The sequence below is a fragment of the Dasypus novemcinctus genome, chromosome 9, assembly GCF_030445035.2.
Source record: "Dasypus novemcinctus isolate mDasNov1 chromosome 9, mDasNov1.1.hap2, whole genome shotgun sequence".
Lineage (NCBI taxonomy): Eukaryota > Metazoa > Chordata > Mammalia > Cingulata > Dasypodidae > Dasypus > Dasypus novemcinctus.
Genome location: NC_080681.1, coordinates 25,400,078 through 25,417,377, shown reverse-complemented (window position 1 = coordinate 25,417,377; position 17,300 = coordinate 25,400,078). Strand labels below are relative to the sequence as shown.

At 35.6% G+C, this 17,300-nt stretch overlaps 1 protein-coding gene across 4 annotated transcripts in view; it reads right to left on the bottom strand.

Moving 5' to 3' along the window:
* FRRS1 (ferric chelate reductase 1) overlaps window positions 1-17,300 on the bottom strand; it is a 58,183-nt gene that overhangs the window by 21,062 nt on the left and 19,821 nt on the right. For all 4 annotated transcript variants that reach the window (XM_058303136.2, XM_058303137.2, XM_058303135.2 and 1 more), the window contains 6 exons: window positions 16,096-16,232; window positions 14,965-15,059; window positions 14,090-14,237; window positions 11,649-11,831; window positions 2,239-2,337; window positions 1,115-1,262 (listed from right to left, as the gene is read on the bottom strand). In XM_058303136.2, coding sequence (XP_058159119.1) covers window positions 1,115-1,262; window positions 2,239-2,337; window positions 11,649-11,831; window positions 14,090-14,237; window positions 14,965-15,059; window positions 16,096-16,232 — 810 coding nt within the window. The remainder of the gene's footprint in view (window positions 1-1,114; window positions 1,263-2,238; window positions 2,338-11,648; window positions 11,832-14,089; window positions 14,238-14,964; window positions 15,060-16,095; window positions 16,233-17,300) is intronic.

Genomic DNA, 17,300 nt, shown 5'->3' with positions numbered 1-17,300 from the left:
TACAGTATAAAATCGATAGAACATTGAAGGGTTTTCACAGACAGCCCTGACTGCTCCACAGTTCCTGCACTCTTCCTTTACTCCATTCCTCATCCCTCCATTCGCTAAGCCCAGGCTTCTCACCATTTTCAAAGTAGACTATATTCTCAAAGTTTGAGGGCAATGTTAACTCCAGAGAGATGAGTCACTACAAAATAAATGGGCATTTCCTGCAATTTTCCAAAACACCATCAGTATAGTTAATAGTATAATTATAAGATTGCTTCAACCATTGTAGCAAAACTACCACACGAAGGCATAACTTTGATGATAGGGAAAACTGAGTATGTGAAGGGTTCATACAGAAACTGCATTTCATGCATATTTCTATAAACCTACAACTTCTCTTTAAATAAATAAATAAATAATAAAGTATGCTCAAATTACTCAAAACCTTAAACAAAAACATAATTATTCCTTTCAATATGGTCTGTAATACCTACCAAGGTAGGCTTCTGAAGGATAAACTAAACATTCTGACTCGAAAAACTACCTTGGGCGACACTTGGCATCGGATTCAATTAGAAGGATATGGGACAGGAAACAGCATGCCAGCAGGACATTTTTCAAAGGCAGCCTTTGTGGCAGTTTAATCAGCTGTCCAGGTGCTGTTTTCTTTGCCCCCTCCCCACTTCCCAAGAAACAGCTCAGATCCAAGGAGATCCCACAGGAGCTAATACCTCTTAAAAACCCAAAAGGCCCTGCTTCCTGCAAGGGACATGCCCAACGTCAGAGCACTCAGAGAAGTCCAAAGACATGGCTTCTTACCAGGTATTGATAGTTCTTCTGGCCCAAATGCAACTTACCAATCAGAGGTTATTGTTCTCATAATCATTATTGCCTTATAATACAGCTGATGCTCTACCTTTATTTTGTTTCCAGGGAAACAAAGTTGAAAAGTTAACCAAAAGCCAAATATTTAGGCAAAATGGAAAAGGATTTTGATAACTCCTTACCCACAGATGTGATCTTTAAAAATGAGCAATGTCAGTAGTATCTCTTCAAGAGAACAAAAAAAGGAGAAAGAAAGGAAGAGAGAAAAAACTTGAAAAGACATTTTTATCAGTTCGCTTACCATCATGGGCTGCACCATCTGCTAGAAATATGTAGTAACTTGTGTTTAGATCAAATCTATTCTTAAAACCAGGAAGGCTAATGTTTCTTCTGAAAGAACACTGCATAACCCCATCCGCCAACCTCCACGCCGTATCCTCTAGAGCATCCTACAAAACACACACAATAGTTCTTCTCAGCGCTTTCCAAATCTTTATTTGCTAAAAATAAGATATGATCAAAATCTTAAACCTGTTCAGTTTCCTTTCTCTAAGATGATGTGTACACGCTTTATTTGCAGTGTCATTGTTTTCCACTTCCTCTTTGAAGAGTACAAGTAACATTTCCTTGCAGTTTATTTGTCTTTCTCCCACTTGGTAAAAACATTATTTTTACTTTGAGCCAGAATCCCACAATTCCTCTACCCAGGTTGGAAATGCTGGTAGACACATTGACTCCATGTGGTCACTAGCACACAATTAAGGCCATTAAAGAAATAATTTAGCAACCAATAACCTACTGGCTAAAACGCAACATACATCTGCAGAGATGTTCCAACTCAATTACGGGTATCAGCTCTATGGGAAAGCTATGCTGAGACTACATCACGTCATTAAATGATAGCTACTGCTTGGTTAGAGTTCCTTCGCTTGCCAAATGTCATGTGAAAAAGATACTTCTCTACCAGAAATAGGCCACCTTTGGCACAGATGCCAACAAGGGGCACCTGAGAAAATTGCCCAAGACACTGAACCCGTCCCGGCCACTTGTGCGCCTCAGTCTCAATAGGGAAGAAATTCTTTATATCACTACCATAGCATAACCTCATCTTAAAAATTTGTCTGTAGGCTTTCAAAAAGAGATTAATGCCAGGAACATCTTAACAAACACTAAAACGCTTTTTTTATAAGATACAACAAAAACTATTTAAGTGATACAACAAGAATCCATCTTTTCCTACAAAAGAAGCAAGTGCTTGGTACAGCATAGAAAACTTTTTCCCAGATCATTAGGAGAGCCCATGCTTGGGCTCTACTGTTAACTGCAGGGATGTGAGGCTCTCTTACAACACAGTCATGCCAGTGTTAGCCACATAGCCAGAAGGTGGACCGGCCAGGAGGACATTCCCAGAATTGTCATACCTACCCTGGAGTTCATCTCAGGGTAACTTCGCCCAGTCAAATGAGAAGGCTGTATGTGCACAGTCTGCTCTTCATAAATACACATGTAAGCATCATCATCACCCTGAAAAACATTTGTAAATGTGAAATGTGTAAAAGAATTTTAACACTTTTCTGGTGCTTTGAGAAAAAAAGTCCCTAACAAAATCAAATAATATTTGATGCTTTTAAACATAATTTACTGACTCAATTTTAAATGATATCATGAATTCTAGAGAACTGACAACTTATTAATTAAAATAATTTTATTATAATTATAAAAGCAATGCAATTTCAGTATAAAAATTAGATGAAAAGAAACATATAAATGTTTTAGTCCCACAAAATGATCACCAATTGAGCACCAATGTTAACACTATATTCATTCGACCTTGTATTGATATCTACTTTTTCTCCCCAAATGGGAAAATATACAATTTGTCACCTTTGTTCACATACCATGAACATTATTTCAGGTATTTATTTGTGAATGAATATCTAAGCCCTACATATTTTAATGACTGTGAATATACTACATTGTACTGATATGTTTGGTAACTATTAAGATGGAAAACACTAAAATCAAATATTGCTACAAAATACACATACTCAAAAGAGTTAATATTACATAATCAAGACTTAAAATGCCTAAACTCAAGGAGGCATTTTTGTCAGATATTCTAATTCTTATATATGGTTTAGTCTCTATTATCCCTAAGCTCAGAATGTTGGATATTATTATTTAAAGTGGCTAACAGAGGGAACACAGCATCTTCAGTATGCATCTAAGTGCTGATACAAATGGATAACTTGGATTTTAATTTATTGTCTCTAGTTTGGGTTATTTCACATAATCTAAATCATTCTCCATAAGCTATACAACAAGGTCTTTTATGTGTTGTAGTCACTAAACAGAACAAGAACCAATAATAAATTTTGCCAAATATACCAATATGAAAGTCTAACATGTATCTATACTTTCAGAATCAAATTTATGTCAAACTGTTCCACACTTCAAAACTCTCAAGGACATATATCATCGGAGCAATTATTCACTATTATACACCTTATCAGAATTAGCCCAACTCAAGACATGAAATTTGTAGTACATAGTCGTGATTTAAACCAGGAGTTGACAAACTATTGCCCATGGACCAAATTCATCCTAACGTCTGTTTTGGTATAGTCTATGGGCTAAAAAAATGTTTTACATATTTAAGTGATTTTTAAAAGATGAAATAAGAATATTTCATGACAAGTGGAAACATATGAAATTCAAAGTTCATGGTCCATAAATAATGCTTTATTAAACACAGTCATGCCCACACATTTACATTTTCCTATGGTCACTTTTGCACCACAACAAAGTTGAGTAGTTACAACAGAAACCATATGGTCCCCAAATTATAAAATAGCTACTATATCTAGTCCTTTACAGAAAAAATTTGTTGACCCCTAATTTAAACAAACAATGGGCATTTTCTAGAATGCCTATAATCAGCGAGGTATAGGAATTTTTTTGTTACTTAAAAAATTTATACAATGAAATGGCTGATTTTGAGAAAAAGTAATGACAAAAGGTGAACTACACTACTAAATCATTATAGGTAGGGAAACGGACTTGGCCCAATGGATAGGGCATCCGCCTACCACATGGGAGGTCCACAGTTCAAACCCCAGGCCTCCTTGACCCATGTGGAGCTGTCCCATGCGCAGTGCCGATGCGCTCAAGGAATGCCCTGCCACGCAGGGGTGTCCCCCGCGTAGGGGAGCCCCATGTGCAAGGAGTACACCCCATAAGGAGAGCCGCCCAGCTTGAAAGAAAATGCAGCCTACCCAAGAATGGCACCGCACACACAGAGCTGATACAACAAGATGACGCAACAAAAAGAGACACAGATTCCAGGTGCCGCTGATAAGGATAGAAGCAGTCACAGAAAAACATACAGTGAATGGACACAGAGAGCAGACAACAGGGGAGGGGGGGGGAGATGGGGGAGAAATTTAAAAAAATGCATCTTAAAAAAAAAAAGATCTCAAAAATGCTCAAGGAGGGAAGCGGATGTGGCTCAAGCAATTAGGCTCCCATCTACCATATATGAGGTCCAGGATTCAATGCCCAGGGTCTCCTAGTGAAGGCAAGTTGGCCCATGTGGTGAGCTGGCCCACGCAGAGTGCTGGCCCATGCAAGGAGTGCTGCCCCACCCAGGAGCGCTGCCCTACACAGGAGCGTTGCCCCACACAGAAGTGCTGGCCCACACGGACAGATAGCACAGCAAGATAACACAACAAAAAGAGACACAGAGAAGAAATAATAGAGGAGACACAGCAGACCAGGGAGCTGAGGTGGCACAAGTGAATGATCATCTCTCTCCTACTACAGAAGGTCCCAAGATCAGTTCCTGGAGCCACCTATTAAGAATATAAGGAGACACAGAAGAACACACAGCAAATGGACACAGAGAGCAGACAATGGGAGAAATAAATAAATAAATATTTTTTAAAACATGCTCAAGGAGATGTAGGAAAATACAGAGAAAGAACTAAAGGATACCAGGAAAACAATGAATGAGAAATATGAGAATCTAAGTAAAGAGATAGAAATTTTAAAAAGAAACCAAACAGAACTACTGGAGTTGACAATCATAATAACAGAAATGAAGATTTTCCAGGAGGGTTGTTTCAAGAGTAGATTGAAGCTGACAGAAGAAAGAATAAAGAATCAGTAAACTCAAAGACAAGACACCTGAAATGAGTCAGGTTAAGGAGCAGAAGGAAAAAAGAATTATAAAAAGTGAAAATAGCCTAAGACACGTCTGGGATACCATCAAGCATACAATATATGCGCCATCACATATTGATCACACTAACAAACATAAAGGACAAGGAGAAAGCTCTAAAAGCTACAAGAGAAAAGAAACACATTATGTACAAGGGAGTCCCAGTTAGACTGAATGTCAATTTCTCATCAGAAATCATGGAGGCAAGAAGGCAGTGGGTAGAAATACTTAAAAGTCCTGAAAGAAAACAAGTGCCAACCAAGGATTTTATATCTGGTAAGACTTTCTTTCAAAAATGAGGGAAAGATTAAGATATTCCCAGATAAACAAAGCTGAGGGAGTTCATCACCACCAGACCTTCCCTACACGCAGTGCTAAAAGGTGTTCTTCAGCATGAAAGGAAAGTACACTGGACAGTGGTTTAAAGTAGCACGTAAGAAATAAAAGCCTGCAGTAAAAGGTAACCATTTGGTTAATTATAAATGCCAGTACTAGTGTACTGCTTGTTATGTAACTCTACTTCTTACTTCCTACAGGGACTAAAATACAAATGCATAGAAAGTAATGATAAATTTATTGTTTAAGACATACAATGTGCAAAGATATAAGTGATAAAAGCACAAAAAGTGGTGGGAGTATAGAGGGGCATAAGAAAAGTACATGTATATGTTATTGAAGTTAAGTTGCTATTGAACCAAATATGGCTATTACATATTTAGGATGTTAAATTTTAAGCCCTTAGTCACCACAAGGGAAACAGATGAAAAATACAGCCAGATAGATAGACAAGAGAAGACACTCAATATGGTGCTACATAAAAAATCAAATATAAAAGTACACATTAGTAGAAGATTTGAGGGACATAAGTGGTATAAGAAAAACAAAGGCTAAAAACCAAAATGGCAGAAGAAAATCCTACATTATCAGAAGTGACTTTAAATGTAAATGGTTTAAACTCTCCTGTCAAAAGGCAGAGATTGGCAGAATGGATAAAAGAGCATGACCCAAATATATGTCATCTGTAAGAGACTTAACTTAAAATAAAAAATACAAAGAAGTTTAAACTGGATGGGGAAAAAATACAATGTAAGTAGTAACCAAAAGAGAACTGGGGTAGCTATACTAATATCAGATAAAATAGACTTTAAATAATAAACATTTATGTGGGACAGACATACATACAAAGGAGTATTTTTTTACCATAAAAAAGAATGATGTCCTGATACCTGTGAACATGGATGAACCTTGAAGACATCATGTTGAGTGTAATAAATATTGTATGATCTCACTGATTTGAAATAATTAGAGTAAGCCAACTCATAGAGTCAGAATCTAGAATACAGGTTACCAGGGGATGGGGTGGGGATTGGGAATAGGAAGTCAAGGTTTTAAAATGTACAGCATTCCTATTTAGAATGATAAGAATATTTTAGTAATATGTGGTGGTGATGATAGCATATTGTGTATTATGTATTTATCAGCACTGAAATATATTTCTGAACATGATTAAAAGGGGTAATGTTAGACTGTACATATAGGAACAAAATAATTTTTTTTTTTAATCCAGGGAAGGGGGTGGATATAGCTCAGTAGCTAAGTGCCTGCTTCTCATGTACGAGGTCCTGGATTCAACCCCTGGTACCTCCTAAAAAAAAAAAAAAATCCAGAAAACTACATAAACCACATACTATAGTTAAACCATGGACTATAGTTAATAGTACAATCATAAAAAATGTGCTAACATCAATTGTAACAAATGTTCCACACCAATGCAAAGTGTGGCATATGGGAATCCTGTATTTTAGGCATGATTGTTCTATAAACCCTCAACTTCTCTAATAAAGAGAAAAGGTTATTGGGAAACAGAATATTCAAAAAGTATCACCCCACCAATTACTTATTAAAAGCAAAGAGAAAATATGCCTTCACAATTAAGAAATCTGACATACACCAGTGATCATAGATTGCCTCACCAATATGGAACATTATGTGCCTCTTGACATAATGCAATGAGAAACAACATTCCTTATGTGGTATTTGTGCTAAAAATCTTAACCTGACTCTACTGTACAAATTGTGGAGCACTCCACAAAATAACTGGCCTGAAAAAAATCAAGAAAAAAGGTAGGGTAACTGTTCTAATTAAAGGAGATCAAAGAGCTATAACTACAAAATGCAATGAGTGATAACTGAATGGATCCTGGATCATAAATTTTACAAAAGCTTAAAGGATTCACTGGGGAAATCAGAATAAAAACTATATATTCCATAAAATTATTATATCATTGCTGAATTTTTTCAATGTGATAAAGATGTGGTAATTTTAGGAAAATGTCCTTGTTCTTAGGAGACACTTGCAGAAAAATTTAGGGATGAAATGTCATGGTATCTACAACTTACTTTCAAATAGGTCAGGTAAAAAAATGCCCACAACAAAAAATATGGAGATATATATATATAGAGAGAGAGAGAGAGAGTGAGAGAAAGAAGTGGGGTGGGAGGCGGCAAATCTAGGTGAAGTATGTATGAGTATTCATTGCCATATTATTTCAAATTTTACATATGCTTAGTAAAATAACAATACTATATAGTATATAAGCAATAATTAGTCAGTGCAACTAGCAAATTATTCCTGTGACTAGTATTCTGTAAATTTCTTCATACAAAATGAACACTTGCTTTAATCAAGGAGGACTGGAGAAGAGATATATTTTTGGATACTTCATTTTTCTTTAACCCTTTCTTATACATACATGTTAATTAAAATAATCCACCTGGATCAATAATGATTTAACACGACTACTGTTGAAAAATGATTTTGAGTTTTTCTGCCTCATAAAATTATGAGTTGACATATTGTTATCTGCTGAAATTCATTCCAATAAGATATGAAGAATTCCCAAATAGGAATTAGATTATCCAGAAAGAATTACGGTCTAAATGGAAATTAAGTAACTAAACCAATAATTTATTTCATTCTTAGAGACTATTGTGTCCAATAGTTAGAGTTGTAATATAAAAATAAGAATTATAATTAATCTCTATTAGAACATTTATTTACATTCATAAATGTTTGTTGCTATACTATTTCTTATAATTGATTATATTAAACCTAACCTGGTCTTACATTCTCTTTCAAAATTTGTAATTTCTTTCAATCAATTTTTCTATTTATTTTTCAATTTTACAACAAAGGTCTTCTCAACAGTTGAAAAAAAAGTCATTGACTATATACTCTATCAATCATTTGGTATGTAAATATATCTCAATAAAACTGCTTAATAAACAAATAAATAAATGTGTAAGAATAGCCAGAAATAGCAGCTATGTACAGCAGAGGAAACAGAGAGATTAAGAGGGGAGGGATTTCTTTGTTTGTTTGTCTGTCTTTTGTTTATTATTATTATTGAAACAATGAAAATGCTTTAATAATGATTGAAGTGATGAATGCACAACTATGTGATTATACCAAATACTATTAATTATACATTTTGGATAAATTGCATGCTTTATTAATATTTATCAATAAAATTTATTTGTTTTTTAAAAATAGGGTGGGTTAGGAGAAAAATATGAACTATATTTAGCAGTACTAGTATGCATAGCTTGTAACGTAAGTATCTCAACAATGAAAGATGTTGGAGGAGGGGTGATGTATGGGACCCTATATGATGTTATGCATGTTTATTTTGTAAGTTCGCAACTTTTGCTATACACTAATTGTTTACATATGTTCGTGTATGAAAGATATACTTCAATTAAAAAAAAAATTTTTTTAAGTAAATTAAAAACTTCCATGACCCAATCCAGGCAAGACTACTGATAGCACAGTATCAGGAATGAAGGTTTTGGTCACTCCACCATGCATAGAACCATGACCACCTGAGGTGCTTGCTGAGGATAGAGTAGGTAGTGGAAGAAGATATTTGTAAATGTAAGCTATGACCATATGACCAGTTGCAGAAATGAGGACTCTAATGACTATGAATAATTCTTCCTTGTTTCATTATAAATGTGTTTTTGCTTAAAAAAAAAAAAAACTTTTTAATACAAAACGAGCTGGAGGCTAGGGGAGGGAGCAGGACCTGAGAGGCGAATAAAAGGGAGGCATCTAAGTCATAACCAAAATTTCTCTGAATACCAGAGAAGATGGTGGCAGCAATAAACGAGATGTTCTATAAATTGCCTAGGCCAGAACCTGACAAGAAGCACGCAATCAATAACGGAGGCTGCTTTTATACTATTGTTGTTGATCACCAAGAATAGGAGACACAAGGGAATATTAAAAGGAACAGAAGAGTTCAGTGTTATAGATGTTGATTGTGTTATCCATGGAACATTAATTTCAAAAAGACCTATTAACAACTGGAAATCCCAATCTGGAGTCCAAGCGAGGTCAGGACTGGAAGTTTCCTAGAACTGGGAGAGAGATTATGCCTAGAATAACATGAAGAATACGGCAAGGGAAGGAAGAGAACAGAGAACAATATAATTAGCTTGTATACTCATTATACTTTAGATCATTTAATAAAATATCTGAAATGAGCAAGGTATGCGTAATTTGAAATTCAGTTAAAATTCAGACCTTAGCAAATCACTGTTAGCAAAATATGGAAAATTAGACTTTTCAATTTTAGTGATGAGCTCTAATACCAAAACAATTTGCTACCATTAATTTACAGGCCAAATTAATAAAAGGTATAATCTTAGGTTATCTAATCAGTATTTATAAAATCAGACAGCTTCAATATTTAAACCAAGAAATAGGTCATCCAAATATCCTAAAAATTTAAAAATAGCAGCCAAAAATAGAAATAACCACTTTAAAAATATATTTTGAGGATGATTTCATTTCCCCCAACAGGTGTACAGATTTTAATCATTAAATAGGATTACTCTGTAAATCAACTGCACCTGCATAATTAAGTCTTTTTTATAAACTTTTTTGATGAGTGCTATACTAGAAACAGATAAGACTTCTAAATAAGATAAATACATGTGGAATTAGAGATTAATGTTTTTGTGCCATCTATGCCTACAACTTAGAATCAAAGTTAGTGGTTATCCCGTGGGCGACTGGAATAAGTTTTGCCTTTTTAAGTGGCTAGAACTTATGTGCAAATGAGTGCAGTACCTCAGAGATGAGCCCTAAAGAAATTATATGCTTATTCCAGCAAGGCTACCATTTCTAAAACTTTGTGGTCCTTTCTTCAGAACTTCCTTCATCATGTTCATATAACAAGAATGAGCAACTCCTTTCTTTATTGCTTTATGGTCACGTTTTATTTTTAACCAACAATTGTTTTACCCAGCTTGATTACCCATCTTTTTCTCCAGACTTGGTTCATTTTTTGTCAGTACTGAAGGAATTGCAAAAGGGAGATGGAGAAAATGTTTTGAGCAAATGCAGCAGCATCTGAACAAGTGTAAACTTTCCCATAAAAGCAATTTAAAAGGGGAAAGAGTCACAATTTCTTATATGCTATTTTAAAAACACAGAATATATCTTGTATCTCAGATTTAAGATACATTCTTGTTTAACAAAAGAGGATAGCAAGTGCATTCTGTAGCTAGATAGTAAAGTGTGTAGGTCACAGGCATATACTGAAATGTCACCCCCTAAAAAAAAGTCACACCTGGCTTCCTGCAACAACTGAACATAGTTGTCCACGACTAATGTGATCAGAGTGAATTTTTAGGAAAAACACCAGCTATCCTACCACAGTCGGCTCAAAAAGGTTCCTTTTTTTTTTTGAAATAGGATCCCCGAAAGAAGTAGTGTTAAATTTAAATCCTGACAGAGAGAAAATTCTCAAGAATAGACTCTATGCCTTTGTTAACACTGAAATAGGAGGCTTTCTCCATTTCGGGTCACACACACCCTGCCCCCCAACTTCAACAGAACCTATACATGTCCTGAACAGAGTACTCTTCTATCATCTCCACAGAAAATCTGGAAATGTGTACAGCACTCTGCTCGCCCACACCACAGCACAAGGCTGCCACCTACAGAACCGTTAGTCCCTTCAGCACCACCCAGGGAGCACTAGAATCTGCTTAGAAAAAATAGTGCCTTCCGTGGATCTGACAAAGGAGTCTACGTTACATTTTTGTCTGGACACAAGTTTAATTCTCTGTTTGGGAAATGCATGGAAAACTACCAAAACGAGGATACTCAGAGCAGCAAGAGGACTTTTAGTTGCTGGTCACTTGAGTAAACAAAAATAGTTTGTAAAGCATCACAGACAACATGGGATTTTATGCAGAACAATTTCTGTGCCTCCTACTTTATCGCAGAGAAGGAAAGTTGATAGACGGATAGGCAGATAAAGATAAACAAGTAAAGTGGCAAATCCACTTGAAATAAAATGATTTTCATAATTTTCGTTAGGGCAGCCTGTTCTTGGAGGGATGTAATTGCCCAACTGTTTAAAATCATGAAGTACTCAGTTTAACTTAGAATGTGTTCTAAGTTGGTTTCTCCTGCCCTGCCATGCCCATACCACCCTTAAGTAGGGTAATTTGACTCTGAAACAAACAGCTAATCCACCATCGATTAGAGTTCCCTCCAGAGCTTCTCCTTTCATAACCACTTATGTAAGTGAGTGGTACAAACCATCCATCGGTCATGAGAAAATGCAAAGGATAAATAGCCATTGCTGGGGCCACTCATTTCAACCATCACAGATTGGTCATCTCGTGTGAAAGACAAGAAGATGCAGGCAGGCTCCTTCTCGGGGTCACAGTTCAAAGGACTCCTAATGCAGAACTTCTTGTTCCCACACTCTGAAGCACTGAACTAGAAAAATTACAGGGGGAGAGAAAATCTTAATTACCAAACAAGCAGTTCATTGCCAATGACAGAAGAGGTTTGAAGTACAGGTTTTAATGAGACTACCTTTCAATAATAAGGATCCGAATAAAGGAACAAAAGACACATTCCAAATTAGAAATGATGAGAGCAATAGCTAGGCTGTGAACTTTTAACCTTAGTTAACTTTAATTAAAAATTGGAAAACGCAACACTAGTTGGACTGTAATTGTGCAAGAGTACCATAGTTCCTTTTGATACACATAGCATTTCAAATTAGTTAGGGTCTGGAGCAAAAATTCAGGTAAATTTTGAAAAACATCTTAGGGAATATTTAAGGCCCCATTGAAATTCTGGCCTAAAAGGCATCCTTTAATTTTCAGAGATGGAATTTTAAAAAGCAAACACTTAGCAGGTATTTATACTTATACCCTGGACTCTCCTTCTAGAAATCAGGTTCAAATTTGATAGTAAAACAATACAAGAAAAAAATGTTAGTCCCTATGTATACCGCCATTGCAAATAATAATAATAGCAACAACTAAGATAATTTAGGGGGAGAAAAAACAGGAAACAACTTACAATGATTTAATTCAGAGCTTCTGGGTAAGGTAAATAAGAGGACAAGTCTCAAAAAACACCAATGTGACAGAGCAAACAAAAAGTGACCCTCTTAGAATGGACTGTTACAGTACATTCAGAGAGAACTGAACATTAATTTTTATGTAATTAGAATGAATAGGAATTTTAAGAGAAATCTTAGAAACAATAAGCCACTAGGAACTAGGAAACCTGGGTTTTGGTCTTTGCTCTTCTCTTTACTACATCATGTTTGTCAAAAGATTTCTCTCAGGGTCCGTTTACCTTCAACTATACAATAGGTGAACTAAACAAAACAGACCCTGAGGTCTCTTCTAGTGCTAAAAATGCTGTAATCCTATGATTGTGCAAGAACTTAGAGACTATCAACTTGACAGCCAATACACAATAAAAACTCTAAGAACTAATACCTTCTATGTGATTATATGGAAAGACCACAATATTGCCAACAGATTCCTACCAAGAAGCTCAGGTCCAATCTTATTGCTCTTTCTGTTAAATCATCTTTTAAATAAATAAACATTAAAACTAAATAGATAGATAGATAGATAGATAGATAGATAGATAGATAGATAGATAGATAGATAGATAGATGATAGATAGATAGATAAACTGAGAACTAGTACAAATAATAGATCTAATTGTGTGGTCAAATAAAAATGCAACATTCATAATCATACATCATTACAAAGCCCATAGATTACAAGATGTAGAAGAGAAGGAAAACAAAATATGACATTAAGTAGTAGCATGAATGCTTTACTTGGGTTTCTCTACTTTACAAGAGGGTAGAAAAGGACAAAATGGTAAGGAAAGAGAAGAGGAACTAATGTTTACTAACCTTGTTAAGTGCAAGGAACAGTCAGAAAACTTTCATTAATTTGTTTAATTCTCATAATGAAACTAAAAAGTAGGTATTTCATTTTATAGCTGCAGAAACAAGATTCTGAGAATTTAAGTACTTTGTCTTAAGACACACAGAACATAGACAAGTCAGGATTCAGGCCCGAGTTTTTCCTTTCTATTGTAATTATCTGCCGCAAGATGTTTTTCATTATAGCCACTTCTGACTTAGGAAATCTAATTTATGAGAATTACTTTCAATAAATCATTTCTTCCTAATATTTCAAATAGGCATTACCCTTTCCAAGATATGTTTACACAGTAGTAATTCTTTTGAATTCAAGGGCCTCAATGGAATTCTAGTTGGTGAGACTACAAGAGTTTTTCTATGGTTCAGCACTTGGAATTCTCTAGTACACACTGACCTTAGTGAAATAAGATCTAAGTGCTATATCAACATTTCAAAATTCTTTTCCAAATCTTGTCTAAATTTGCTTACGATTCCTCTTCATGTTTGAAATTTGGCTGCATTAAAAAAAAAAACTTGTTGCTTTATCAGATTTATTTTCAAAATGGAGACATATCCACTGCTAGTGCAGATTACACGCGATTGTCATAACCACACCTTGAACATGCAGGGTTTTGCAATGATGATTTCCAGATTCCTACAGAGTTTCCAAAAACTTGCTACCACAAGCCAGTACAGGTACTTACTTACTAAGCATGTCACCAAGCTTAGAATCACAATTTCTAAGGAAGTTATTTTAGATTGCATTTGTTGAGAAAGTAAAAATGTTACTTACTGATTTGGTTAAATGGGAGACTGGAGGTAATGTTGACAAAGGTGGTATTGTAGTTTTAGGTGTCGTAAAGGGAAGTGCATTTGGTTGTGAAATTACAGGACTGGGAATCTTCACCCAGTAGATTCTATACTTCTCAACAACTGTGACTCTGAAATGCAAACCCAGTGAAATTAGTCAGAACCTTGATTTTAACCTATCAAAAAATTTAATACTTTAAAAGGAAAGAAAAGGAATGGACTAGGAACAAGCAACTTACTAATACCTAATAGTATGACTAAGGCAAACCTCTAATAACTCTTTTACCTCATCACTAGGTGAATTTTACTTCTCTCTCAATCCCTCACACATGCTCATGCACTGTCTCACTCTTCCTTCCCCTTTCTTCTTTCTTCCCCTTGTCCATTCTTTGGGCATATGCACAGGAGCCATGAATGCCAGATTCAAGGGCTAAGGGGCACAGATTTTGACTCCCTGACATATGAAGAATATATAACTACTCATTTCATGTTGGGTTGTTCAAATTATCCCAAAGAGCATGCAGAGCAGGTAGGTACATCAAGAACCTGAATAGAGGCTGCATAAGTACCCATTAGCTCTTACTGGGGTCAGGTCCCCACCTTCACATCATATATACCAAACAGCTGCAACACTCAATACTACACAAGTGCCTATTATTGCCAGGTCCTGCATTAGATCCTCAGTGTATACTGGTGAAAAGCAAACAAACAAGCAAAACAACTTCTTGGAACAATAAGAATGGTGCCATTCCTGCACCAAACCTCTTCTATCTGTGTGAATGTCCCGTAAGTATAAAAATGATAGGCCAGTATTGTTTCAATTAAACTAATCACAGAGTTACAAATTCATCTACTCACAGAAACTGTATGTGATCTGGGGCACTGCTTGGAGCATTCCAGTAGACTTCTATGTCATTTTTTTTTGATGAACTTGTGTGACTCACAGCTGACCCCTGAAACAAAACGGAAAAGAACTACTATTCATTTACTCAGGAGTTCAGTATGGCTGAAACTGCTATCCTTCTGCAAAGTATTTTATCATTGCATGACTTTAGCATTCTGGTGAAGACTATTTTATTTAGAATAAGGACTCAGGTACTCAATAAAATCACATTGATTGGCTGACAACAGATTACCAACTCTCAATAAATTAGAGTTGGTAAAAATTTAATAACTAAAGAGAGTCATGAATACTGGTTGTACCAATATTTTACAGACCCTGACCATTATTTCATTTCTACTATAAATTTATATTTCTTCCATTAATATATACAAATGGAATTGATAAGATTTGTCAAAAGAAAAAAATTCCTTACCTCCAAATATTTATTATTATATTATAGTAATTCACTTTCCCTTGATTCACTTGACAAATTCCTACTTATTCTTTACGGCTTAGCTTGGAGATCACCTCCTCCGAGAAGCTCTCTCTCATCTCCTTCCAACCTGGGTGTGGTATGCCCTTCCATGCTCCCCACTCACTTCACATGTACTTCTAACCTAAGTTATCATACTATTCTACTTATGTGTCTGTCTTATTAGGCTATGAGTTCTTCAAGGAACAAAAATAAGTCATATTCATTACCATATCTTTTGCACTCAGGACAGTTCCTAATATTAATGAATGGCAAGAATTAGACCTTTATTCCACTCTTGAACTGTATCATCAATATTAGCACCCTTCCCAAATCTATATACTGTTTGTGAGATGGGGGTATATGGGAACTCTGTAAATCTACAACTGCTCTAAAAAGTTTTTTTTAATCAATATTACAGGAGTTAGTGTGATAAAAAAACATCAAAAGATGCAAACTCTTCGAACTTTAAGTAAATTTAAATGTAAGTAAAATTAAGGGGAAAGTTTGATCACTGAATCTATTTAGATGCCTGCAATACCTGGGCAATCTCATTGTTTATCTTGCAACCACCACCCTGTAGTGGAAAGACCTAAGGAAATTGACAGAAATCAATATCAAACTACACTCAAACCTGTATATCTTTACAAGTCAGAAGCTGCGATCTCTGACTGTCTATCAACGTGAAGGAGCCAATAGGAGGGCCGCTCAAATCTTCAGCATCATGAGCTTCTAACAGGAAGCCTTTAAACTGTGGCCCTGACAAAGAAACTGAAAAACAGACAACAAGATGGTTTAAGAAGTTTAACAACATTCCAAAAAGGACACTGTTTAGAAGAGGCAGGTAGTCACAACTATGTCCAAGAAGGTACACTTTTAACATCATGGTAATTTAAGGTCAAATTTGTCCAACTAGCCATGAGCATAGACTGAATATACTTAAATTCCACATGAAATTTGAAATTACATAGCTCCTAGAAAATATTTAAGAGCCTGGTTAAGACAATACTCATTTGTTTTTTACTGATACTATCTGTACGGATAGTTCTCATTGTTGCATATTCATTATGTAGTCTTTCAACTGAAATTGAATAGTATTTTATTATCAAGCAAATTTTACTTAAACATAATTCTTTGAAATGTAGTACAATATATATGAATTGTTTTAATCTACCCCTCACAAGTACTAATTTTCCAAAATTATATTATTAGACCATTAGTTACACTGTTAAACTCAATGTCTGATAAATTCTTAGAATGAACCCTCAGCTGAAATCCCTATCTGGAAAAAGACCTTGACCAAAGGGGATAAATATTAAATACAAATGAGTTTTTTATGGCTAAGAGACTTCAAAGTGAGTCGGGAGGTTATTCCAGAGGTTACGTTTAGGCACGTCTCAGCAGGATCTCACCGACTGCCACAGTAAACAGTGCCTCAAACACTATAAGCAGGGCAGTCAAGCTCAGGAATTTGGCACCCTGTCAATGAGCCATATTTTGGAATATATGCTCCCCAATGTAACAGAGTTAAACTCATTAAAAATTCCCTACACATGGCTCTTCTGCCCCTTTTATCTGAACCTATAACAAGCACTATACATGTTAAATATATTGTCCAGAGACTTAAATCTTTGGTCTGTTCATATGCCAGTGGAGCCCTGAATCTCAGCAGAGTAGCAACACCTACTTCTCCAGTTCACTGGACTCACCAGGAAAACTAACAAAAGGATGATGATGGACAACACCCATTCCAAAAAACAGAGAGAATCCACAACTGCAAGCAAGACAGTTCCATCCATCTGTCCCGTGGGATCTAAGGGCCCTCTCAGTCAGAGACAG